The sequence below is a fragment of the Oryctolagus cuniculus genome, chromosome 3 (assembly GCF_964237555.1).
Source record: "Oryctolagus cuniculus chromosome 3, mOryCun1.1, whole genome shotgun sequence".
Taxonomy (NCBI): Eukaryota; Metazoa; Chordata; class Mammalia; order Lagomorpha; family Leporidae; genus Oryctolagus; species Oryctolagus cuniculus.
In genome coordinates, this window is record NC_091434.1 from 129,455,629 (window position 1) to 129,483,306 (window position 27,678).

The 27,678-nt window shown below is 37.5% G+C and overlaps 1 protein-coding gene across 8 annotated transcripts in view; it reads left to right on the forward strand.

Moving 5' to 3' along the window:
• The window catches only part of PCLO (piccolo presynaptic cytomatrix protein), a 526,538-nt gene that overhangs the window by 418,613 nt on the left and 80,247 nt on the right, over positions 1-27,678 (forward strand). For 4 of the 8 annotated variants that reach the window (XM_051842632.2, XM_051842633.2, XM_051842630.2 and 1 more), the window contains 7 exons: positions 6,430-6,554; positions 9,165-9,191; positions 17,082-17,175; positions 18,337-18,408; positions 20,721-20,901; positions 23,004-23,198; positions 24,500-24,574. In XM_051842632.2, the coding sequence (XP_051698592.2) occupies positions 6,430-6,554; positions 9,165-9,191; positions 17,082-17,175; positions 18,337-18,408; positions 20,721-20,901; positions 23,004-23,198; positions 24,500-24,574 (769 nt within the window). Of the gene's footprint in view, positions 1-2,936; positions 3,087-6,429; positions 6,555-9,164; positions 9,192-10,394; positions 12,005-15,428; positions 15,534-17,081; positions 17,176-18,336; positions 18,409-20,720; positions 20,902-23,003; positions 23,199-24,499; positions 24,575-27,678 lie in introns of those variants that run through there. The other 4 variants (XM_008252485.3, XR_007918164.2, XM_070071100.1 and 1 more) reach the window with 4 other exon arrangements.

Consider the following 27,678-nt stretch of genomic DNA (forward strand, 5'->3'; position numbering starts at 1 on the left):
AGTTGCCAAGGCTATGGAAGCCTTTTGAGTTCACTGACTTCGATCTTATTCCGACAGGGTCATAGTCAAAGTGGAAGTTCTCTTCTCCCTTCGGAGAAAGGTACCTCCTTCTTTGATGGCCCCGTTCTTTCCACTGGGATCTCACTTGCAGAGATCTTCCATTTAGGTCTTCCTTTTTTTTTTCCAGGGTGTCTTGGCTTTCCATGCCTAAAATACTCTCATGGGCTCTTCAGCCATATCCGCATGCCTTAAGGGCTGATTCTGAGGCCAGAGTGCTATTTAGGACATCTGCCATTCTATGAGTTTACTGTGTATCCCACTTCCCATGATGGATTGTTCTCTCCCTTTTTGATTCTATCAGCTAGTATTAGCAGACACTGGACTTGTTTGTGTGATCCCTTTGACTCTTAGACCTATCAGTGTGATCAGTTGTGAACTGAAATTGATCACTTGGACTAGTGAGATGGCATTGGTACATGCCACCTTGATGGGATTGTATGGGGATCCCCTGGCATGATTCTAACTCCACCATTTGGGGCAAGTCCGATTGAGCATGTGCCAAATTGTACATCTCCTCCTTCTCTTATTCCCACTCTTATATTTAACAGGAATCATTTTTCAGTTAAAATTTAAACACCTAAGAATAATTGTATGTTAATCACAGAGTTCAACCAATAGTACTAGAACAAAACAAAGAGAAAATACTAAAATGGATAAAGTATTACATTGTACATCAACAGTCAGGACAAGAGCTGATCAAGTCACTGTTTCTCATAGTGACCATTTCACTTCAACAGGTTTCCCCTTTGGTGCTCAGTTAGTTGTCACCGATCAGGGAGAACATATGATATTTTTCCCTTTGGGACTGGCTTAATTCACTTAGCATGATGTTTTCCAGATTTCTCCATCTTGTTGCAAATGAACAGATTTCGTTGTTTTTGACTGCTGTATAGTATTCGATAGAGTACATGTCCCATAATTTCTTTATCAAGTCTACTCACCACATTAACAGACTGCAGAAGAAAAACCATATGATTATCTCAATAGATGTAGAGAAAGCATTTGATAATATACAATAACCTTTCATGATGAAAACTCTAAGAAAACTGGGTATGGAAGGAACATTCCTCAGTACAATCAAAGCAACTTATGAAAAACCCATGGCCAACATCCTCTTGAATGGGGAAAAGTTGGAAGCATTTCCACTGAGATCTGGTACCAGACAGGGATGCCCTCTCTCACCACTGCTATTCAATATAGTTCTGGAAGTTCTAGCCAGAGCTATTAGGCAAGACAAAGAAATTAAAGGGATACAAATTGGTAAGGAAGAACTCAAACTATCCCTCTTTGCAGATGATATGATTCTTTATTTAGGGGATCCAAAGAACTCTACTAAGAAACTATTGAAATGCATAGAAGAGATTGGCAAAGTAGCAGGATATAAAATCAATGCACAAAAAATCAACAGCCTTTGTATACACAGGCAATGCCATGGCTGAGGAAGAACTTCTAAGATCAATCCCATTCACAATAGCTACAAAAACAATCAAATACCTTGGAATAAACTTAACCAAGGACCTTAAGGATCTCTACGATGAAAATTACAAAACCTTAAAGAAAGAAATAGAAGAGGATACCCAAAAATGGAAAAATCTTCCATGCTCATGGATTGGAAGAATCAATATCATTAAAATGTCCATTCTCCCAAAAGCAATTTACAGATTCAATGCAATACCAATCAAAATACTGAAGACCTTCTTCTCATACCTGGAAAAAATGATGCTGAAATTCATATGGAGACACAGGAGACCTCGAATAGCTAAAGCAATCTTGTACAACAAAAACAGCCAGAGGCATCACAATACCAGATTTCAGGACATACTACAGGGCAGTTGTTATCAAAACAGCATGGTACTGGTACAGAAACAGATGGATAGACCAATGGAACAGAATAGAAACACCAGAAATCAATCCAAACATCTACAGCCAACTTATATTTGATCAAGGATCCAAAACCAATCCCTGGCATAAGGACAGTTTGTTCAATAAATGGTGCTTGGAAAATTGGATTTCCACGTGCAGAACCATGAAGCAAGACCCCTACCTTTCACCTTACACAAAAATTCACTCAACATGGATTAAATACTTAAATCTACGACCTGACACCATCAAATTATTAGAGAGCATTGGAGAAACTCTGCAAGATACAGGTACTGGCAAAGACTTCTTGGAAAATACCCCAGAAGCACAGGCAGTCAAAGCCAAAATTAACATTTGGGATTGCATCAAATTGAGAAGTTTCTGTACTTCAAAAGAAACAGTCAGGAAAGTGAAGAGGCAACCAACAGAATGGGAAAAAATATTCGCAAACTATGCAACAGACAAAGGGTTGATAACCAGAATCTACAAAGAAATCAAGAAACGCCACAACATCAAAACAAACAACCCACTTAAGAGATGGGCCAAGGACCTCAATAGACATTTTTCAAAAGAGGAAATCCAAATGGCCAACAGACACATGAAAAAATGTTCAAGATCACTAGCAGTCAGGGAAATGCTAATCAAAACCACAATGAGGTTTCACCTCACCCCAGTTACAATGGCTCACATGCAGAAATCTACCAACAATAGATGCTGGCGAGGATGTGAGGAAAAAGGGACACTAAACCACTGTTGGTGGGAATGCAAACTGGTCAAGCCACTATGGAAGTCAGTCTGGAGATTCCTCAGAAACCTGAATATAACCCTACCATTCAACCCAGCCATACCACTACTTGGAATTTACCCAAAGGAAATGAAATTAGCAAGCAAACAAGCTGTTTGCACATTAATGTTTATTGCAGCTCAATTCACAATAGTTAAGACCTGGAACCAACCCAAATACCCATCAACAGGTTTATTTTTTAAATCATGAAATATTTTGCTGTCTCTTAAAGCTTCAAATCAACTATGATCTTGGAAATCTCATAATACATATTCTCCAAACAAGAAACCTTGTTTCTTGTGACAATAACGGTTATGTATATTACATATATTATTTCATATATATTGTTATATATCAATTATTATGATTTTTTTCTTTTAACAAAACTTTATTCCAAATTTAACTTTCTGCAGACACGCACATCATGAATGTTTTGACATTGGAGCCACTGTGGTTGAGGAGGGCTGGGTGTATCTCCTTCTCACAGAATTGTCCTCTGAGCAACTCCATGTGTTCCCTGGGGCCATGCAGAGCACCCTAGGTTACCCTTCAAGCTCTCATTCCAGTAAGAAATGGTTTGGGTGCTTGATCAGCTACAAGTGAACTCTAAGCCTGGCAGAGAATAGAGAGAATGGGAAACTATTGCTCGTTATCTAAATTTCAGTGAAGATAATTGCATGTTATTCCCTATTCTGTATTTCACTACCCCGTTATAACACATAGTTCTAAGCTTCCCATTTCTCTTTATTTACAGTACTCTGCTCTACTTTCCTCATTGCTTTTATGATGGTCAGAGGGAATTTGCATTGAGACACAACTGAAGCTTCATTTTCTGGCTGGAAACATAAGCATATCAAAACTATGCTAACAACAGGATTTACTGTAGCTTTTAAGTTTCTGTTTTCAGTGTAAACACAGCATATCTGTTTTGTAGAAAAAGTTAGTATTTTTATTTATAGATCCCCCTTTGATTTATAGATCCTTCCTAAAACAATATCAAAGAGGTTCAAGGCTTATTCTCAATGATGCCTAAGGTTTATTTCAGTTGTGAAAGAGAAAAAGCATTAATGGAATTATTTTGCATCATGCAGACTTCTCATGTATTTATTTAAACCTAAGTCTTTTACTATTCAGTGACAATTATGTAACAGTCAATAAGCATCTTATGAGGCAATGAAACTTTCTTCTTCAGCTTCTAAAGTTAAAAAACAAGATTTTATTATCCTAACCTCTCACCCTATTAGAGATGCAGCACAGAAAGAGAAGTTGTGACTTTGAAGAGGTGAAATCTACACTTTTCTTGAGTGTTCTCATTTTTCAATACCCACAGCTTTATCTTTAAGTAGCCATCCCACCTGCTTCTACGTATTTGGCAAAATGTAAATGACATCTATAATTTTGCCAATTAGTTTCTTTTTTTTTTATTTCTTTTCATGTTTTTTAACTTTTATTTAATGAATATAAATTTCCAAAGTACGATTTATGGATTACAATGGCTTCCCCCCCATACCGTCCCTCCCACCCACAACCCTCCCCTTTCCCACTCCCTCTCCCCTTCCATTCACATCAAGATTCATTTTCGATTATCTTAATATATAGAAGATCAGCTTAGTGTACATTAAGTAAGGATTTCAACAGTTGGCTCCCACACAGAAACATAAAGTGAAAAATAATAGATGATTTTTTTAAAATGATGATAAATCAGATCAGACCTATTGTCATGTTTAATCCCAGTGAGAGTCAAGTTCGGAGTTGATAATTTCTTTTTTTTTTTTTTTACAGAGGATCAATTTAGTATGCATTAAGTAAAGATTTCAACAGTTTGCACCCCCATAGAAACACAAAGTGAAATATATTGTTTGAGTACTCGTTATAGTATTAAATCTCAATGCACAGCACATTAAGGACAGAGATCCTACATGAGGAGTAAGTGCACAGTGACTCCTGTTGTTGACTTTACCAATTGACACTCCTGTCTATGGCATCAGTAATCTCCCTATGCTCCAGTCATGAGTTTCCAAGGCTATGGAAGCCCTCTGAGTTCTCCGATTCTTATCTTGTTTAGACAAGGTCATAGTCAAAGTGGAGGTTCTCTCCTCCCTTCAGAGAAAGGTACCTCCTTCTTTGAAGACCTGTTCTTTCCACTGGGATCTCACTCACAGAGATCTTTTTGCCAGAGTGTCTTGGCTTTCCATGCCTGAAATACTCTCATGGGCTTTTCAGCCAGATCCGAATGCCTTTAGGGCTGATTCTGAGGCCAGAGTGCTATTTAGGACATCTGCCATTCTATGAGTCTGCTGAGTATCTCACTTCCCATGTTGGATCACTCTCCCCTTTATTTATTCTATCGGTTAGTGTTAGCAGGTACTAGACTTGTTTATGTGCTCCCTTTGACTCTTAGTCCTTTCATTATGATCAATTGTGAACTGAAATTGATCACTTGGACTAGTGAGATGGCATTGGTACATGCCACCTTGATGGGATTGAATTCGAATCCCCTGGTATGTTTCTAACTCTACCATTTGGGGCAAGTCAGCTTGAGCATGTCCCAAATTATACATCTCTTCCCTCTCTTATTCCCACTCTTATGTTTAACAGGGATCACATTTCAGTTAATTTTCAACACTTAAGAATAACTGTGTATTAATTACAGAATTAAACCAGTCATATTAAGTAGAACAGACAAAAAAACTACTAAGAGGGATAATGTATTAAGTTGTTCATTAACAGTCAGGGCTATGCTGATCAAGTCACCGTTTCCCATAGTGTCCATTTCACTTCAACAGGTTTCCTTTTTGGTGTTCAGTCTGTTGTCACCGATCAGGGAGAACATATGGTATTTGTCCCTTTGGGACTGGCTTATTTCACTCAGCATGATGTGTTCCAGATTCCTCCATTTTGTTGCAAATGACTGGATTTCGTTGTTTCTTACTGTGGTATAGTATTCTAAAGAGTACATATCCCATAATTTCTTTATCCAGTCTACCGTTGATGGGCATTTAGGTTGGTTCCAGGTCTTAGCTATTGTGAATTGGGCTGCAATAAACATTAGGGTGCAGACCGCTTTTTTGTTTGCCAATTTAAATTCCTTTGGGTAAATTCCAAGGAGTGGGATGGCTGGGTCGAATGGTAGGGTTATCTTCAGGTTTCTGAGGAATCTCCAGACTGACTTCCATAGTGGCTTGACCAGTTTGCATTCCCACCAACAGTGGGTTAGTGTCCCTTTTTCCCCACATCCTCGCCAGCATCTGTTGTTGGTAGATTTCTGCATGTGAGCCATTCTAACTGGGGTGGTCATTAGCAATCAGGGAAATGCAAATCAAAACCACAATGAGGTTTCACCTCACCCCGGTTAGAATGGCTCACATGCAGTTTCTTTTTTTTAGATCCTGGTAACATTAACATTTGCTGCTTTTCCAACAGTGGAAGTTTAGTTTAATAATATAATTAGTATAGCTGTATGATTTTTCTACTAAGTAAATTTTAAATAGGCAAGTACTTTCTACCATCTACCATGGAAAGGATGAACAGCATGTTTATTAGGGATTAAAAAGTGCCCAGGACCTTTCAACTAACTTAGAAACCAGTCCATTCCAGTTTCAAATAAAATGGAAATAAGTGTTGTTGCTTCTTACAAGGTTTTTTAAAAAAATTGATAAAATATTGAATGATAATGTATTGCAAGGTTTTTTTTTAATCATGAAATATTTTGCTGTTTCTTAAAGCTTCAAATCAACTATGATCTTGGAAATCTCATAATACATATTCTCCAAGCAAGAAACCTTGTTCCTCGTGACAATAACGGTTATTCTGACCCGTTTGTTAAAGTGTACCTGCTTCCAGGGCGAGGGTGAGTAAAGAAATAATGACTTCTAAGTGTCTCATCTGTGGCTTAAAAAACAGTGATAGTATCTTGCAGTCTCGAACGTCATAGCTTCACCTTAATTAGGCTTATTATCTTTTCCTGAGTTTTCCTCACACATCATCTTTACTTGTCTCTAATGAGTAGATAAGTTGGAATCAAAAATGTTTAAGCAAACCTTAAAGAGTTCTAGACAAGCAGCTCTCATAATAAAACCAGTCTCTGTGAGAGCAAATCTATATTTCTATTCTGGAAACTATTCCTGTGATGACCAGATTGACTGAAACCATATAAGGAATTAACTGTGGCAGATTTAAAGTACTATCTCACATTGCCAAATGTGTTTGAAAAGTGCCTGTTCAGGACCGCGTAGGTTACTCTTTATTTTTAAACGCATGTGTATTAGCTGATATGTTAGGTATATTGTTTAGTGACTCCTTAATATATCTCCATGTATATAGATAGTTTCCAATCAGTGTTTTTTATAAACATCTCTAAAAAAGAATAACACTATTTGAAGTGTTGACTTTGATAAGTAAATGAAAAATACATCTTTGAATATCTTGTGTGTTACATAAATTTTTGATATAAAGTAAGTGCTTTTGTGGAGTTTTTTTTGTTTACTCTTTTTTTTTTTTTTTTTTTTTTGGACGGGCAGAGTGGACAGTGAGAGAGCGAGAGAGACAGAGAGAAAGGTCTTCCTTTTTGCCCTTGGTTCACCCTCCAATGGCCGCCACAGCCGGCGCACTGCGCCGATCTGAAGGCAGGAGCCAGGTGCTTATCCTGGTCTCCCATGGGGTGCAGGGCCCAAGCACTTGGGCTGTCCTCCACTGCACACCCAGGGCACAGCAGAGAGCTGGCCTGGAAGAGGGGCAACTGGGACAGAATCCAGAGCCCCGACCAGGACTAGAACCCAGAGTGCTGGTGCCGCAAAGCGGAGGATTAGCCTAGTGAGCTGCGGCGCCAGCCCTTTTTGTTTACTCTTGTGTTTTGACATCTGAATGTTACTTTTTACTTGGGAATTTCCCCGTTATGGTTCAGAAGTAGAAGAATACTCCTGTGGTGATCCACCATGCACCCATCACTTGGTCTCAACAGCTACCACTAACTAGCCAACCATGTTCCATTATTGCCCCAGATTGTGTAACATTTTTCAGCTAATATTTCAGTATATGTTTCTAAAAGATAAGGAGTTATTTTAAGATAACCATAATACCATATTTGGTCATAATAATTTTTTAATTTTCAATTAGTTTTTCAAATCCCCAATTGCCTCATAATATTTTCCTGGTTGATTTTATGACCTAATTGATATTTATAGAACATTCTACCAATCAATAGCAAATTGCATATTTTTTTCAAATACGCATTGAGCTTTCACCAAAGTAAACTGTGCTTTAGGCTATAAAACAAATCTTTACAAATTTAACAGCATTGAAATCATACAAAATATGTTCTCCAACTTTGGCTGGTTTGTTTGAATAGGATCCAAATTAGAGTCACATACAACCCTTGAATTTGCTGCTTACTAATTACATCACCACAGGCAGATCACCAATTTCTTTGAGATTCAGTTTCCTTGCCACCATTGAGAGTGCCAAGGAGGCAGAACCATAATTTTTAGTTTGTTAAAGGGACGAAGTTAGATAATACTCAGCAAATAATCTGTTAATTATGAGGTGCTATGTCCAATAGCAATAGATAGCCTTTAATCTCCTCCTTTTCAGTAATTCCATTTAGAAACATAGACTTGTGGGTATGGTTAATCCTGTTTTAATTTATTGCACATTTTAGTAATCCTCAATAATTCTACATATAGGTTAACTAGCTGCACAGCCCTACGAAGGGAGAGTTTTTCTTTTATGTTAGTTAATTGAAATTTTCACACAGTTGAGACTCTAGTTTGACAGTGTCTCTGAAAGTAAATATTAGTAAATATAACGAAAACAACAACAAACCAATGACTTCATATTGATTTTGATTTGCATCCATAGGTCTTCAGTATTATTTAATATCAAGAGACAAGGGGAAGTCACTACTAAGGGTTTGTCTCTAGATGGTAGTTGCTAATGAATGAAGAAATAGAAAGCATATTATTTACTTTGTCTTCTCCAATAATATCCTGGGGTATCCTTTTTTTCTCTATGGGAGTACCTCTTTTGTTTATTATAGGATGTGTTTCAGTTAAAATACTGCAGACTTGAATAACCATAAAGCACAGGTGGGTGACATGGATCTGTCACTCCTTTCAGGGAATGGTGAAAGGGAGAGTGCTCCACCTAGAGCTATCCCCAAAATTCGTCATCTCTGGTTTGGTGGCATGGCTCAAAGGCAGCCAAAATGCTACTCCTGTTCAGTGCCTCTCTCTTCACTAAGTTACCCCTGCAGTGCTCAAGGCCTTGGGGTTTATTATACATGTGAGGCATTATTTTCACTGTAGTTCTAAGATTATCTTGGACCTCATGTCATTTATATGTTATAGTATAGCTCCTCTAATTATTCTCAGATTTTCTTCCTTGCTTCTGTTCCTAACTTTTTTCTTCCTGTCTTCCCTACTGCCTGCTTTATCCTTCACTCTCGCTCTTGGAATCAATGCAGTCAAGTCATGGTTGTCCAGAATGCAAGGTAGAGTTGGTTCTCTTTCGGTTTCACAATGTCTTTAATGTCTAGAGTTACACTTTTTGCATGTTTATGTTCCTTTACCTGCACTTCTTCAACTGTAACTTATTGTTCCTACGTTTTTGGTATCTTGAATTTCAGCTACAAAAAATTGTTCTGACCGTATTTTGAATAGCTTTATTGGGTGTGTACCATAGGAGACAGAAAAGTAGAGAATATTAAGAGCACAGAAAAACAAATAAGGAAATTCTACCATGAAATTAGGTATAACTAAAGTTTTCATTTATAATCTTTCCACTAAAATTCATTTAGCTTCTCATGTGATAATCATGGCTTAATTCTTCTGCATCTTCTTTTACAAATAAAAACAGCTAAAGTCACTTTTCTAAAGGAATGAACTAATATTCTGGATTTCCAGTACTAGGTGTGTATCTCATCTTAAAAACAATAGCAGGTCTGCTCTTTTTTCCCCTCACTTGAACATGCTGGTGAAGCAATCCCCTGCCTTTATGCCTTCTGCAACACACTATTATTGCTATGCCATACAGGATGCAGTAACTTACTTACTGTAGTGTATTGGCAATGACATAATAGCATCCTTTTTTATTTCCAAAAGTAGAAAGCTGTTTTCTGAACTACAAGCTTTCAGAACTACAAGTGTGCTGCATCACCATCACATTGCCATCTAAGGCCACCTCCTACTACGAACTCAAAAGCATTCTTTTGCACAACTTGTATTATTCTACCAATTAAATACATCATGCAGTCGGGAAAGCAAATTGTATGCCAGATGTTGCAATAGGGTGATAAGGATTTTAACCCCACCTCAATTATATTAATGGCACGGAATTTGTTTCTGTGATGTGGCATTAAAATTTGACATCAATGTTAGTACGGACAAGGTGTGGCCTAAAAGATTATTTCTAATATTTAAAGGCAAAAATATTTAAATATTTCCAATAGAACTAGTCACTACAGAATTTATACTGCCCAGAAATTTTCTATTTCCTTTCAGCCACAATAATTATGGCAAACAGTGAAATTGGCACTGTACTGATTTCCTCATTGTGGCGAGTTCTAGCACCACAGGGCATAATCTAGGTCTACTGAGCTGCTATGTGAAATTAGTTCTATTTCAAAGAAAAAGCGTCATTTTTAGGACAGACCTTATCAATCACATTATTCAGAATCTTCCTGTCTTTTATCTAGAGAAACTGGGGGAAAATTATCGGAATGATGGTGATTATATTTAACTTAGGAGCAGCATGTTTTGTAATTGTAAGTAATGGTTGAAAGAACCTGGGATTACTATTCAGATCTGGAAGTCATTTTCTTGTCATATCTTTCATCAATCTCTGAGAACTGTCAGTTTGAGAGGGACCTACAGTGATAAGGTACTGACACTGTAAGTTAGACTATCGAAGCTAGTGAGTGAGCTCCTTAAGAACTTGGGTTCTTTTTAACTCAGCATTGTCACTTTATGGGAGATTTCTCTGAAAGTATTTCCCGTTCAATTCACTAAGAATAATAATAGCTCCCTCCCCAGGCTTATTGTGAAATATGTGGATAAATACATCAGTAGTGATAAGAATAATGGCAGACATTTAAGGGTTCATTAATTGGCAATTGGTATTATTATTGCTGATAATATTTATAATACTTTTCATTTAATTCATGGCTAGCTATCCCTGCACAAAAACAAAACAAAACAAACAACAACAACAAAACAGATACAGAATACTCAAATTACTGAAGTGTACCGAGTTATTTAACAGTATCATATGCAAAATCAAGCAACTTTTCTTTAAAAGCAAAATGGAATACAACCCACATTCTTAAATTTTTTTAAAAAAATCCTGTTTAAAAAGAACCAAAAATCCCCAAATTACCCTGTTGCAGTTTTCTTTTTTAATCTTTTCTTTGCTCTTCCCATCCTTTGATCTGTATACAGGAAAACTCCAAAAGACCCCAGGTCAGGCAGGAGGAGGTGAGAGACTAACAAGGAAGAGCCTGAATAGCCCATGAACTCCACAGTTGTCCCTGGATAATTAAGAACTGCAAAGGAGCTTGGGAATCTGGAGGGTCTTTTTCTGGTTTTCTCTCATCACACTTTTGGGCAAAGTGCAAATTTTTTCCTCCTTAATGTGATTTAGCTATGGTTTTAACTTTTTTATTTTTTGTAACTTGTGGTATGTATCCTTAGAAGCCCAATTCTCACTAAATGCTCTCTAATGTCCTTGTTAGCATATCAAATTACTTCCTCCAGGACCAATGTGAAGCAGGTACAGGTGTGTGGGTGTACACCTGATGGCCCAAATATATTTTATTTCAGGATTTTAAAGGCAAACAGAGAAGGACAAGCCCATTTTAAGAATCCACTCAAAAACATTTTTATTAAGCATGATAGGTCCTGGGATTAGAGTTGAGGACACAGTCATGGTCTTCCTCTCAGGGAACACAGAAAGTAGACTGGCATGGAATAAATACAGCATTGCACAGAAAAATAGAGCTTACAAACTGAATACGCTGCACAATTCTTTCTATATGAAAGAGAGAACAATGTCAAAGGACTAATTTGGAAAAACAAATATTCATGTATACTCAGATATATGAGGGGCCATAAAAACACTCATGGAAAATACAGTTATGAAAAACTATACATAGATTTCAAAATTCTGGTATCAAAGTTAATTTACCTTTTAATTCTGTTTTGTCACTAAATTTTTGAAGTCCCCTTGTATTTATAGTAAGTCCTGTAAGGAAACTCAAATGAAAGAAACGAATGCCTTCAATATTTTAGCTATTTAATAGTCTGTGAAAGTAAATACAAAGAAATAATCATATTCTTATTCCTCAGTTTTTTCTTTTCACTTTAAAAAGAAAATCATGAGGGTTGTGTTTTTTATTTTTGCTGATTTAGAATAGAAAAAAATGAATTTCAAATATTTTCTCTAACTGCGTTAAAAGCATATCCATCTGTGACAGAATGGCCAATATAAATACCTTTAATGAAATATAAAGTGATATTTTGTTTCATGTAAATTCCACCCTTTTATCTGTATAAACATAAGCTCCAAATGACCTAATGTCAGGCAGGATGAGGTGAGAGACTGACAAGGAAGAGTAATGAGTAGATCAGAGTAATGGATGTATCCATCACTTTGAACTTTTACCATGTTTTTACCGTGACTGCATTTTTTTTTTTTTTTTTGGACAGGCAGAATTAGACAGTGAGAGAGAGAGAGACAGAGAAAGGTCTTTCTTCCGTTGGTTCACCCCCCAAATGGCCTCTGTGGCCAGTGCGCTGCGCCAATCCAAAGCCAGGAGCCTGGCGCTTCTTTCTGGTCTCCCATGCGGGTGCAGGGCCCAAGCACTTGGGCCATCCTCCACTGCACTCCCGGGCCACAGCAGAGAGCTGGCCTGGAAGAGGAGCAACTGGGACATAACCAGCACCCCAACCGGGACTAGCACTCGGGGTGCCGGTGCCGCAGGCAGGGGATTAGCCAAGTGAGCTGCGGCGCCGGCCCACAGTGACTACATTTAAAATCCTCTGTTCTAACTAGGTGAGATATTTGATAGGCACCATGACTTATCTAGATGAAGTCTTTTATTTTCTCCTATATTATTAGATATGATGTGATTATCCTAAAGTAAGATCATTAACACAGTCTTCCTAATGAGGGAATATACTGTAGTGTGTTTGCCACACAAAGAAGGAAGGGGAGGATGAACTCTACTTTTTCCTTAGACTGTGTGTTTGCATCTATTCAGGAATCCCCTCGATAACTTGGCCACCTTCATTTTGTAGATCCACAGATTAGAGCAAAGCTATATGGGAACTGTGCCATGTGTCAAGTGACAGCACAGCCCACTGTAATAACACCAGATGATCAGAATTTTAGTTATAAAACACATGTTATTGAAGGAATGACTTTGTGGGCAGCTCTGGTGTGTGAGGAAATCCAAGTACAGAAAATGACAGCAAAGAATTTCATTGGTGTTTGTGCACACTAGTCAGAATTGGTGGAGAAGAGCTCCAGGGCAAGGTGTAATTTTCTTCCATTCATCCTAAACGCAGTGGATGCCTTGGGTCTGGAGAAAATTGGAGAATCAAACTCATTAATAAGATTAACATACCCTATTAAGATGACCATTTTGATCTTTAACCAATTTAGGTTTTTTTCTGAATGGATTTGGTCAAAAGGAAACACTTATAATAGCTATCCCTAATTGTTCTACAGCAGTCAAGATATATACCATTCTGAATTTCCCTGGGTAAATTTTAAAAATGGCCTACTTTTTAAAAAAATGTTTGTGTGTACATATAAATTATATATATTATAAAAAGACACATAACTAGGGGCCAACATTGTGGCATAATGTGTTAAACTGTATTGACAGTGCTCTTATCCCACATGGATGCTGGTTTGTGTCCCGGCTGCTCCCTGCTAATACACCTGGGAAAGCAGCAGAGTATGACCCAAGTCCTTGGGACCCTGCACCAATGTAGGAGACTTGGAAGAGGCTCCTGGCTCCTGGCTCCTGGCTCCTGGCTCCTGGGCGTGAACCCAGTAGATGGAAGATTTTTCCCCTTTTCTTTGTCTCCCCACCCCCTCCATAACTCTGCCTTTCAAGTAAATAAAATAAATCCTTAACAAACTATATATATATATATATACACAAATATATATATATATGTGGAAAACTAAGTTCAAGTGCAAAACTTTAGATTATAAAGAAGACAAACTAGACACCCCAGCTGATGCAGCCTGCAAGTAAGAAAACAGTTACGTTTTATAATGGTCATTATCAGTTGAGTTTCTATAACATGTGTAACAGGAAAGAGTCAGATTCCCTATGTTTTATCAGTTAATATTTGTTCTGCTGAGCTTCAGTTTTTCTTACTTATAAAGTAGAATAACAAATTATGCCTGTTTCATTGTATTGCTTTGAGGATTAGTGGGTGAACACATGAAAAACATTTATAACTTTAACATTATAACTTCTTATGATATTAATGTAGATCATATATACACATATATAGTATTACTTCTCATTATTTTGATTTTATATTATGGTACATAATCCATCTACAAATTTTTTGATGAACAGAGATTTATCTAGGGGCTGGCGCCGTGGCTCACTTGGTTAATTCTCCACCTGCGGTGCCGGCATCCCATATGGGCAATGGATTCTAGTCCCGGTTGCTCTTCTTCCAGTCCAGCTCTCTGTTGTGGCCTGGGAAGGCAGTGGAGGATGGCCCAAGTGCTTGGGCCCCTGCCCTCTCATGGGAGACTGGGAGGAAGCTCCTGACTCCTGGCTTCGGATCAGCATAGCTCTGGCCATAGCGGTCATTTAGGGGGTGAACCAATGGAAGGAAGACCTTTCTCTCTGTCTTGCTCTCTCTCACTGTCTCACTCTATTTGTCAAATAAATTAAAAAAAAATTTTAAAAAAGAGAGAGATTTATCTAGTTTGATAATGCAGGTCTACTTAATTCATTTCAACTGCTGCTTGTTATTCCATGGAATGAATATATTGTAATGTATTCAGTCTAAATGAAAGTTTATGAACATCTTTCATATACACACATTGGGGAATTTCTCTAGGAATAAGTAGAAGTAGTATAGTCCGGGTGTTTAAGTATATAAACTTCAGCTTCACTAGAGATTTACTCATTTGTCTAAAATTTTTATGTACAAACTTATACCTTCTGCCCATAACTTTGGAAGTTCTTGTTACTTTCAAGTGTTGAGAATGCCTGGCCCACAAAATCATTTGTTCTGGCCTTGTCAAGGTAACCTCAAGCAAAACTCAAAATTCAATAAATCTATAGCGGGCTAATTTTAAGTCAATCATTTTGTATGGCCCACATACAATACAATATCTAATAGCTTTTGGCAGAAAAAAAATCATTATCCATACATTTCTTCAATATTGCAGGTTATCATGAAAGACAAAGTTATCAAATTCTTTTCTTTTTACATGCAAATGCATTGCTCAGAAGTGAGCAGATGTGCTGCTTTATTACTTAAATTGGGTGCAGCTTATAGTCGCTAATATGTCCGCTTTCATGAGACCTAAGGAGTGTGGTTCTCAGTCTTGGCCTCACACCAGACTAACCTGGGAGCTCTCTAAAGTCCTACTGCCCATACTGATTAAATCAAACTCTCTTAGTGGGTGCAGGAGGGAGTGGATGAAGTGTGGGCATAAAGTGCTGACAGCCTTCCTTTCCTGCCCCCAGAACTCAGATCAATGGCATTATGCAGTCAATGCTGGAATTTACTGCTGATAAGAGAATATAATCAGAGGAAAGAAGGAAAATACTTGGCTGTAGGGGTCTCTAAAAGTGAGTGGTGAACTGGAGTTTTATTCTCAATAGCTTTATCCAAAATGCATAGGTGAATTAGTGGCTGGGCAGTAAAATAGGGCATTCCAGGATATGACTGCTTGAGACCAAGAATGTAGCAAGAGCTACTCTGGTTGTAGCTTGGAATAGAATTGCAGCTTGCAAGTATCAGGGCCCAATTCCTTTTGGGCAAGGCCACTTATGAATGCAGACACAGGTCAGGACCCTCATTTTCAGGATTCTGGAGCTCAGAGATGAAGTATTGTCCAGGACCTGAGACATAAGCCTAGGCATAAAATTCAGAGAATGGCAATGAAAGTTAGAGAAAGGCTTTGCCTCTGTTGGCACAATTTGCTAATAGCAGATAACAGGAGTCCAATTCCAGCCTGGACAGCTGGTCGATGCCTGCTATGGATGTTCTGCCAAACTTCATTAGGCAATGTTTTAGAAATAAGTTGTTTTTAAACATGTAGGATATAGCTTCTAGCTGTTGTATAGAAGGAATGAAAAAGTCAGGGATTAGTTCAGATGCTCTAAGCTATAATTCATGAGGAAAAATTTTGATTTGGTTTATCAATTATAACATAAGCTATTGGCATGAGCCAAGAATTTAGGTTTAATTAAAACTGCTTTATAGCTGCATTAAATATCATACTTCACTAAGAGTGTCAGAATACACCTTAAATATGAGGTAGTGGATGTTTATGGGGTTTCAGCTATAGCAACAGCCATCCTTCAGCCTTTCCTCAGTCAGGACAATCATTACTAATTTTTACAGAAAATGTGAGCTGAAAGTCCACCTAGTTTTTCTGACAGTATTAGATGCATGACTGTTGGTCGGCGCCACGGCTCAATAGGCTAATCCTCTGCCTGTGGCGCCGGCACACCTGGTTCTAGTCCCGGTTGGGGTGCCAGTTCTGTCCCAATTGCTCCTCTTCCAGGCCAGCTCTCTGCTGTGACCCGGGAGTGCAGTGGAGGATGGCCCAAGTGCTTGGGCCCTGCACCCCATGAGAGACCAGGAGGAAGCACCTGGCTCCTGGCTTTGGATTGGCGCAGTGCACTGGCCACAGCGGCCATTTGGGGGGGTGAACCAATGGAAGGAAGACCTATCTCTGTCTGTCTCTCTCACTGTCTAACTCTGCCTGTCAAAAAAAAAATAATAATAAAAAAGATGTGTAAGTGTTGGAAAGTCAAATATTAACTTCTTATTGGTCAAGAACACATTATTGATGTTATCATAGGGTTCCTGTAAATAGCTCCTGCATTCAGGAAAAAAGTAAGATTTCTCAAATTATAAGATAGAATACACCGGCATTTCTTTGGGGGAAAATCTCATTAGGGCAAATCTCACTAAAGGTGTCAACATATTTTTAAATTGTCATTGTGCATTCAACTTAGAAGAAGCCATAAGACACAAGGATGATGAGATGACTGTTTAGTGATGTGAACCCAGATATGTTCTTTAACAATCTGTAAGTCCTTTGGCTTGACCATGAAGTCAACAGTCAAGTTGAATAATCAAGATAACTCTGTTTTCTTCCAATTCAGTGCTGAGTACAAGAGAAGGACTAAATATGTTCAGAAAAGTCTTAACCCTGAGTGGAATCAGACAGTAATTTATAAAAGCATTTCCCTGGAACAGGTATGTGGTGATTATTTTCTAGGCAATACTTGCAACTAATAGAAGTATGGTGATGAAATTATTGAAGTATTGGTATCCAAATCAATTTTGCCAAACAAACAAAATGAACTGGATAAAACACTTGTCAGAAATATAGCCAGGGTAGGGTGTTCAATACAATGGTTAAAGACCAGTTGGGGGACCTGTGTTCTTTATAAATGATTAATATCCACACCTGGCTCTGTACCTGACTCCAGCTTCCTGCTAATGCACACCTGACCAGGGATACAGCAGTGATGTCTCAAGCAATTGGGAGTCTGCCACACAAGTGGGGAGGCTTGGATTGAGTTCTTAGCTCCCTGCTTGATGCTGGCCCAGCCCTGATCATTACAGGCATTTGGGGAGTAAACCTGTGGATGGAAGAACTCTATCACACTGCCTTACAAATATGTATTTTTAAAAAATTCAAATCAAAGCCTAAGCATCTGGCAATATTTGGCTCAACCTTACAGAGGAAGGCATGTTGACTTGTATGAAAGATTATCACCACCAGTAAGTGACTCAATGTAAAATTACATCACTATGCTTTAGAAAATATGCATTTCATAACCCTTCATGAATACCAGAAAAGAGTTGATAGTTGATAAGGTTGAATTCTTAGAGAATACAAATCAAACAGCAAAGAGAAGGTATGCAGATCAAAGTAAGGTTTTTAATTTGTCCTCTGAAAATATTAATTTGCTTATGAAATTGAAGCTGGAAATAAATTATAATCTGTCCTTTATTTAAATCCACTCACAGAAATAATCCTACTATTTTTTAAATGACTGAAGCAAAAAGCCAGACTCCAAATACTCTATTGCAATGACATTTTTGCAATGCATAAATGTCTTTAAAGAATATTTCTAGATCCTTCTATTTTTAAAAATGAGGGCTAGAAGAAGAGGACAACAGGAAATAAGTAGCATTATCATTTTGTTCACCAAGTCTTGAGCCTCCTAATGCTCACACACTAGACTGGACTGTGAAATAATTACTGAAATTTGTAGTTAGTATAAATCCACATATTTTTACATTATTGGAAAGCATTGACAGAAGTAAAAATAAATCAGTCAATTTTATGAGTATAGCAAAATTCATGATGGAAAAATGAGGTTAATGACATTTTTATTTGAACTGTAGCTCAAGAAGAAAACACTGGAGGTGACAGTTTGGGATTATGATAGATTTTCTTCCAATGACTTCCTTGGGGAGGTAAGCCTCTGATTTCTTTTTCCCCATCTGCTGCCACTGCAAACCATCATTTGCCTGAAGCACAGACCAAAGCAGATTTTCTTCAGTTTGTAAAACAGCCTTTCCTGAGTAAAATCCTTTGGGAGGTAGAGTTTATTTCTTGATTTACTCTTTGAATAGATAAACAGCTTCTTCAGAAATAGTTTTCACTCTACCACTTGGGTATTTTATAGTGACCTTGAAATTATAAGTATTAATTGGCTCAATAGGAATATATATATTGATATATATATATTCATATATATATATATATATATATATATAAAATCACACTGAGAGTCTAAATAAGATTTGCATGATCAAGTTTGTTATATCATAAAATTAGCTGGGTTTTCAAAATGAATTTTCAGGACCTTTAATTACTATTCCTCATGGTGTGTTCGAGTGACTTAGTGTGACATTTTAAGTTGTTTACATTTATATTATTTATAATTAAATATACTGAGAAGAATGTTCCAAATATTTTAAGAAGCAAAACTCAAAACAAACGAAATAATAAGCTGTTATATATAAACTTGAAAGAAATCAAAATAACTTAGTCATGAAATCCAATAATCAGTTTGTGATTTTTTCAGCTATTATGTTCCAAAAATATGTATTTTATAAAGTACTTTTTTTCTAAAGTAGAAGTTATGAACAGGTATAAAAAATAAATTTTCACTAGGAAATCCAAGACCCTACAAAATAGGATATTCTTTTTGTGGGGAGCAACCCGGACTAGACTAAGTTACTGGAATTAAGACTTATTCTATGCATCTGCTCTCCCACAATATGGCGCTGAGAAGGGAGAAGCAGCTTCTACACAGCTGCCTCCAGTTCAGCCAATAAACTGTAGGACTTGCTCCTGATTGGAGGAGAGCAGCGTACTCGGCGTGTGGGCAGCCGAGTTGGGATTGGCGGAGGAGGACTATAAAGGAGGAGAGAGACGGCATGCACCAGGAACATCTAAGAGGAACATCTAAGGGGAACACCTGTGCAGCCCCCGAGAGAGCCGGCCGGCGGTGTGCCGCTCCCCCGCGGAAGTGGGGAATGTGGCAGGGGGAACTGCCCTTCCACGGAGGTGGAAGGGACGGTAGCCAACCCGGGAAGAACCAGCAGCAAACCCGGGGAGGGCCGAGCAGACGAAAGAACAACGCAGGGTCCTGTGTCGTTCCTCCACGAAGAGGGGGAGCGACACTTTTGTTAGAGATGATATAATACATCATTTCATCTAAGTGATAATGAGGCCTTCTTCGGTTCTTAAGATTATTTATCTTCCTTTCCTGCCAAAATTAGACCATTTGACCCTCACCTTCGGGCCTATCCTGGCCCAACCGCCTGGACTAATGTGGATGGTAGGGCTACTCTAGGAAGGAGTGCTGTGTCTGACCTACTGTGTCATTTCGTATAACTGATTTAGTGGTTAGTCTAATGTTTACATCAACCTAGAACGTATATCCATTATGCTGGTTTTATTTCTTAAATCTCATCAAATCTAACATGTCAGCAACTGCAAAAATGCACTGTTCTTATGTAACACTAAGAAAGAGAAATATGCTAACAGTGAAGGAATGACACAGTGCTTTCTCATCATCAATTGTTAGTCATCTCCTAGTTTCAGATGTTAAATACAGTGTGTTTTAAAATAGAAGAAATAAATTAGTGACTGCAAATTACCTATTTGCTTTCCTTTTGTCCCTGTTGTGATTAAAATCAAGTATTTTCAGAGTTTTAGCTAATGCAGAACTAGAATGAATTCATATAGCAAAATAAAAAGTTTTCTCTCATGTAAAGATTGACATGCAACTTTCCCTTTTTATAGATCTCCAAATTATTTGTTAATAGTCAAAAATGTCATTTGGTTTCTATTTTAAAATTCACTTTTGGTGAGTGAAGACAAACATCGTTTCCTTTGATTATTGTTTATAGCTCTTCTCTATTTTCCTGCTGGAAATTTGTCTTTTTACCTTTCCTTTGTTGTACTCTTTATTGAGTGGAGCCAAAAAGCCTGTGACTATCCAGTAAATTAAAAATATGTTATCAAAATAAGTAAATAATTTTTAAAAAATCTCATGTTTCAATTAAACATTTGCTAAACATCTAATATGCGCAAGACATTGTCACCAATATCATGGGTGAAGAAAAATGAGGAAGACAGCAACATTGGTCCTTAAAGGTAGTACTGTATTCTTTGGTGTATATCCTTGAATAGATTTTAGATCATGGGAAAATGTAATGAATGAATTCCAGCTTGATCCCTGAATTTAATTGATCTGTTGCTTTTTTTTTTTCAGGTACTGATTGACTTATCTAGCGCATCTCACCTTGATAACACTCCCAGGTGGTATTCTCTCAAAGAACAAACAGAAAGCATTGATCATGGCAAGTCTCACTCCAGTCAGAGCAGCCAGCAGTCCCCAAAGCCATCTGTCATCAAGAGCAGAAGCCATGGTATCTTCCCTGACCCATCCAAGGGTAGGAAAATTTCAAGCTTAAAACATATTTTGTCCATTTATTCATTCAGCATCATCTTCTGTGTGTATATTTAATATAAACATTGAAAGACCAGCCTGTAGAATGGAGGAGGTTGGGCTACATGAGCTCCTTTGGTATTTTCTATCTCTTAAAATCCATGATTACATGATTTTAGAAAATTCATTTGTGTTTTTCATAAAGAAAATATACACATTCCCCACTAGTTTATTATTGATTAGACATAATCATCATTACCATTTAGGTATAGTACTTCTAATTATTTGACTCTCCAGTTTTTCATAACTATAATCTTACTCCAGTAAGTATAATTTTGCATCCTGCTTTTTACTTACATCAAGACTATTTTCTCATGTCATCAAAATAATTGATATGCTGAAATTTACTTGTTTTCTAAATGTTGGGCTCACACTAACTTTTTTGTTATCTTTCCTAGATATTGGAGTCAAGTTAACTTTTTAGGCATTATTATTTTTTAAATAGCAATTCCAGACATTTGATTGGCAATGTGAACTTCATTCCCATTTGAATGAACTTTTCCTTTGGGAAGTTTATTACCTGCTATCCTACAAGCAACATTAATCCACATCATAAACCATTACTGCTTACATGGGATAACCATGTGGTATCTTATCTACCAATGGTGAAATATGCATGAGTATTAAAAATAACTTTCATATTGGACTAGAGTAGTCCTTCCTTGCCTTCTCTTCTCAGAAAATGCATCAAAATGAAAAGTGTTTTCTTGTATGTGAGAAATACTAGTGTTTTAGGAGATGGGAAATTTTTTTAACTTTTATTTAATAAATATAAATTTCCAAAGTACAACTTTTGGATTATAGTGGCTTTTCCCCTCCATAACCTCCCTCCCACCTGCAACCATCCCATCTCCCACTCCCTCTCCCATCCCATTCACATCAATATTCATTTTCAATTATCTTTATATTCAGAAGATCTATTTAGTATATACTAAGTAAAGATTTCAACAGTTTGCACCCACACAGAAACACAAAGTATAAAGTACTGTTTGAATACTAATTATACCGTTGAGATCATGTCCAGTACACCATAGAATTGATATGGAACACCACTGGCTACCAAATGTGCTATAGATTATTTATATATCACACTGTTTAATGCTTTTAATTTATTTATTTGAGAGGCAAATAGAGAGAAGCAGGCACAGAGAGAGGGGGAGAGGGGAGAGACAGTGTGTGGGTGCTCCCATTGACTGGTTCACTCACCAGTGCGCACCATGACGAGGTCAGGGCAAAGCCAAAGCCGAGAGCCAGGAATTCAATCGAGGTCTCCCACATGGGTGGCAGGAATCCAGTCACGTTGAGTAATCACCTTTGCCTCTTGGGATCCTCACTGGCAGGAAGCTGGAGTCAGAAGCAGGGGCCAGGAATCAAAGCTTGCCACTCCAGTATAAGATATGGATAACTTAACCACTGGGCCACAGACCAGCCCCTATTTACGAATGAGTACTGTAGATCAGTTATAGATTCTATTTAGCCACTTGACTCTACGCTGCTTAACACACCGTGAGATCTGCAGTTTAAGACCTCCCTCTCTGTGACTACCTTAACAAACAGGTGACCTGCACATTCTCTAAAGTTGCTTAAAACAGTGATACTACAATCTCCATGTTTAATGTGCCACAGTGACTCCCAGCTCTTCATCCCAGAATTTACTATGTTTCTGTTAAAAAAAAAAAAAAAACAACAAACAAAAAAAACCTTTTATAGCAATTTAAGCCCATGGTGTCTTTGTGACCTCCACTAGAATTAGCAAAGGTACTTGATGAAACTAGAAGGTAAGATATTCATTTAATTAAGGCTAGTTAGAAAATACCCCTCCTTTGCAAATATATGGCTTGTCAAGATTATCATCCCTTTGCGTTTTCCCCAACCATCATTCCCAAATATTTAATCACATTCCTGTATGCGGAGTAGTTGCATTAATGTACCATAAAGACAGAGTATCCCTGTCTATTTTATATAGTTTCAAATTATGTGAAGATGAAGCTTCACCTGAGGAAGGCGGGAGCAACTGTAACTCATGTTCTACCCTTTTGTAACCAGACATGCAGGTTCCCACTATTGAGAAATCCCACAGTAGTCCTGGTAGCTCAAAGTCCTCATCTGAAGGCCATCTCCGCTCTCATGGACCATCCCGCAGTCAAAGCAAAACCAGCGTCACTCAGACCCACCTGGAAGATGCAGGGGCTGCCATAGCCGCTGCCGAAGCCGCCGTGCAACAACTCCGCATTCAACCAAGTAAAAGACGCAAATAAATTCCTCAGCATGGCAGCTTAATGTTCATCTGTTGCCTTTCTTTCCTGCTGTCCTTTCCTGTTTGCTTTCTGTTTTATTTATTTATTTTATTTTGTGTATCCCTTGCTCACTCTGTTCTCTGTCCCTTTGTCTAAGAACAGTATCAATACATAAATATGCTCTTTCTCATTTAATTTTTTTAAATTTACATAGACTGCAATAAAACTGGCTGTTTCTCCTTTATTTCCACCATCCTTCCAACCTGGCTCATATTATTTGATAGCTGTGTCTGTGATGTTTGCAGGCAAAGCAGTGTTGTGCGTCCTCTTTGTGTGCGCTTCAATATCTTTTAGGATTACAGAAATTATAAGCACAAATGGCTGCCAATGTTCCACTCATTGCACCGAAAACACACACACACACACACACACGTATTTAGAGCACAGTAGCAATGATATTCTTGTACTTAGACACACTCAAAAATTTTTAGGCAGAACAGTAATGTAACCATCAGTGAAGTTCTAGGACAGGCTTTTCAAGCCCTGGTTAAAATTATTGGTAAATTATGCATGTGAGATGTTTTAGCTTTCCATGTGCAAAACATCCTGGTCTTCTGAAAATTCTGTGAAGAAAATTGTATGTCTTATATTCTCAAGAGATCCATAATACTAATATATGTATAAGCATATGGGATGAGGCACTGTCACTGCGTTAAGGAGCACAACTGGGTCCATTCAATTGGATCATACCTTGTATATCACAAAAAGATTGTGGGTAATTTCTCCTCTACCCATTGGAAATCAAGATGTGCTATATCTGATAGCTGTGAGTCAAAGGAAAACAGTTCACCCCCTTAACTGCTGTGTTTCCATTTCATTTATGAAAATTTAGTCAATTGATATGATTATGTGCAAGCTTAATATGTGCAGCTATTTCCAAAGTATAGGTGTGCTGTTAAATTGTAACCAGGAAACGGAGATATATTGTTGCTCTCCACATCTCCCGAGTTGTCATTTCCAAAGAAACAGCCAGTTTTAACCCCCTTTAGTGCTATGCATGTGATGTCATTTTGGCATTTGAGAACACAACTTATTTTAATAGAGCCAAAGAACACTTCTGTTTGCATGAATAACATTTAAGCTGGTTCCATCTGAGGATACATACTCTGGGTTTCCATTTCACCCACACTGCCACAGCAGCACATAAAAGCGGTCAGTCTAATCATGCCAGGAAGCAGCACAGGCACAGCATAGCAGGAGTCCTCCCCATTCAAAGAACTCAGTCTGATAATCTGCCTCCACCAGCCAATGGCAACCAAGACCAAAGCCAGCTAGCCCTCAGGAAGGTGATGTCTGATGGACCAGTCAAGCCAGAAGGAGGTGAGCAGAAAGGCCCTGTTCAAAGCACACAGCAAGAACATCCCCCAAATTTAAAGCTCTCATCTTTTAATTTTTAGAAATTGTCTGATAAAATGTGTTTATCCACTTTTTAATGTGCTTTTGTGGGCATGGCATTTTAGGACTTCATCATCACCGTGTAAGTTCCAAGATAAATCCGTATCTATTGACTACAGTGATTTGTATTTTTCTATGCACTGGGCATCTTTTGACTTTTGTTGGGAAGTAGATTAACAGTATTCATATTGCAGACTGGAATGCATGCTACTAACCTAATTTGTTCAAGCATGACTATAAATATGTTGCATTGTGTTAAAAGTTTAAATTGCTTACGATTCAAGTTAGTGTGCCAGTTGGAATGTAGATCAGTCTGTGTTGCATATTATTTCACATGTAACTTTTTAAAAATTCAGTGGATTTTGGAAATTCTTAGTGGAAAGTAAAGGAAAAATTGTTAATGCACTCATTCACCTTTACATGGTGAAGGTTCTCTTTGATCCTACAAGCAGACATTTTCCACTCATGTTTCCATAGTTGTTAAGTGTATCGGATGTGTTGGGCATGTGAATATCCAAGTGCCTGTGTAATAAATAAAGTATCTTTATTTCATTCATAAACTACTGGGTTCTGAGCCATTGTTATATGATGCAGTTCAAAACGAATGTGTCAGTTTTTCTCATTTGGTGCCTTACTAGGGAGAGCTGTAATCGTAGAACATTTAGGAACAGAAAATCCATGCTGGGATCATTATAAGTCAGATGGAAAATTATCACCAAATAAATGCATCAGAGCTTACATTAAAATGTAAATAAATAATGGGATTGGGATACCATTGGAAATACTTCCACCATTTCTCCCATTCCCGATCTATATTGTAATCTTCTCAGATTCCTGGAGGGTGGAAGGCACATCCCATGCCCCTTTGCTTTGGAGATACAGCAAACCTTGATTCCATAGCTGTATTCAGAAAGAAGAGCAAACATATCTTTCCCTACCATTTATGGAGTTTTCCTAAGGAAAAAAAATACCACTGTTTGTGAAACAAATCAACTAGGATGGTAATATAATTATATTCCAATTTAGTTAAAAAACACATGAAAAATTTTTTAAAAGATACGATAGCTGTGTTTACCCCCTTAAGTACTCTCCAGCCCTAAAAACTTGCTTTTTCATCGTTCTGTATTTACCACCAGATTAAAATCAAGTCTGAACTTTCCTGTTGCATCTCTCCTTGTTCTCAGAGAATTGAACACATGTAATACAAGTGTGCTTTTCACCCAGTTGGTCAAGTGTTTGGAAACATGGATGTGTATGTCAGTACAGAGGTCAAACCACTAAGATGTTTCTCAAATTAGTCATATGATTAAGGAAACAATTGGCTTAGATATTAGTGTAGTGTAATTCTTAATGTGATTACTCAGCACAGTTTATACCTTATCTCCAAAGCACAATTTTCCCTTTTCTTGCTAGCCTTAATAGTGCTTTTTGAAGGCTATTTAAATTTTACCTCTCACCTCTTTTTCCATCAAGTGAATTCAGTTGATTTCTTTGTGTTATTCACTTTCTTCCTTGAAATATTCCATGAATTATAAATGTCAATGTAATCAAATACTTCTCTCATTTCACACCTTATTTTTAGATTATCACGATTTAAATATTACTATATTATATTGTTTAGGATTTTTCCTAGATATGTTTCTTAAAATTTGAGTTAGAATTTTTTAAGGCTTATCTTTGACAAGTGCTATAATAGATATTCTTATACATTTGAAGTGCTTTGATGGAATTAAAAGTCACTCTGGGCTGAAATCACAATCAAAAGGAAACCTAGAAAACAGAGCATGAGTTTTTGTTGAATTTTGCTCTAATGGTTCCTAAATACTCTGTTTTCTAAAATATAAATATATTATGTTCCCCTGCTGCTATAAATATACTAATATTTGAATTATTCATTTTGCTATGAATGAACTATTCATTCACAAACATACTAGAAGATTAAAATTTATAAGAAATGCAATACAAATTTGCTTAAAGCATGGTGAGAAAAACTGGTAAGAGATACAAAGAACCGCAAGTCCTAGTTCATTAACTGCAGAAGTAAGTATTATAGTAATAAGTAATAAGTCCCTGGGTAGGAGTTTCCCATTTCACACCTCACAATGGAGTTCCTATAATCTCATGTGCATTCGGAAAATAACACTCTGCCACTCTGCATCTGAATAGTTCTTCATGCTGTACAAAGTGTTTTGTCATCCATTTCCTCATTTTATCAAATCCAAATGGGGTAGTCATTCAAATAATCTCATCCCTGTTAAGGAGACAGCAATCAGAAAGTCCAGGATGGGAAGACATGAGAACTTGTAACTAGAAAATTTCAGAACCTTCAAAGGAACCCTTGTCTTGTACTCCGAGGCCTTCATTTTTTTAAAACCCGGGCTCCTTTGGAATCAAACTCTCCTGATTTCAATAAAAACGAATTTAGTTACTTATATGCAACTTAGCACTAACGTTACAACAAATCATTTGAGGTGGCTATATAATTCAGATTTTACTTACATGATCCTCCTTTCTAAAAGCTAGTGATTTGAGCTGCTGAGAAACCAACTGAGAAAACCTTGTGCACTGCACAAGCTTAGTGAGGTGCTGGGCGGGGCTGGAGAGAAAGCTGTGCGGATATCCGTAGGCCTTTCTATCAAGGGTGACAGAATGGTCCCTAAAGAGCTTTTAAAGTATTTTTTTCCTAAGCTTCTCAGCAGATTTCTGCTTGAATGAGCATAAAATGTGGGTCAAACAAGAGTTATGGACTAAGCCACAAGAACTTTTGTCTCCCTCTGGGATCTGATTGCATGCTGGAGAATTTGAAGGGAAAGACAAGACAGATCGTGCAAGCCATCCTGATACCTAAACAATGCCCTCTTTGTGTTTGGAAATCCCTGGAATTTTTTTTTAAGTCAATTGGTTTGGTTGAACATTGGTTCTGTTATTTCAGATGATGACACCAGCCACTGAAGAGAAGTCAGAAAATAGTATTTCTGTTTGTTTCATATAATTTTTAAACCATATTAAAACCAAAACAAATTGAAGCA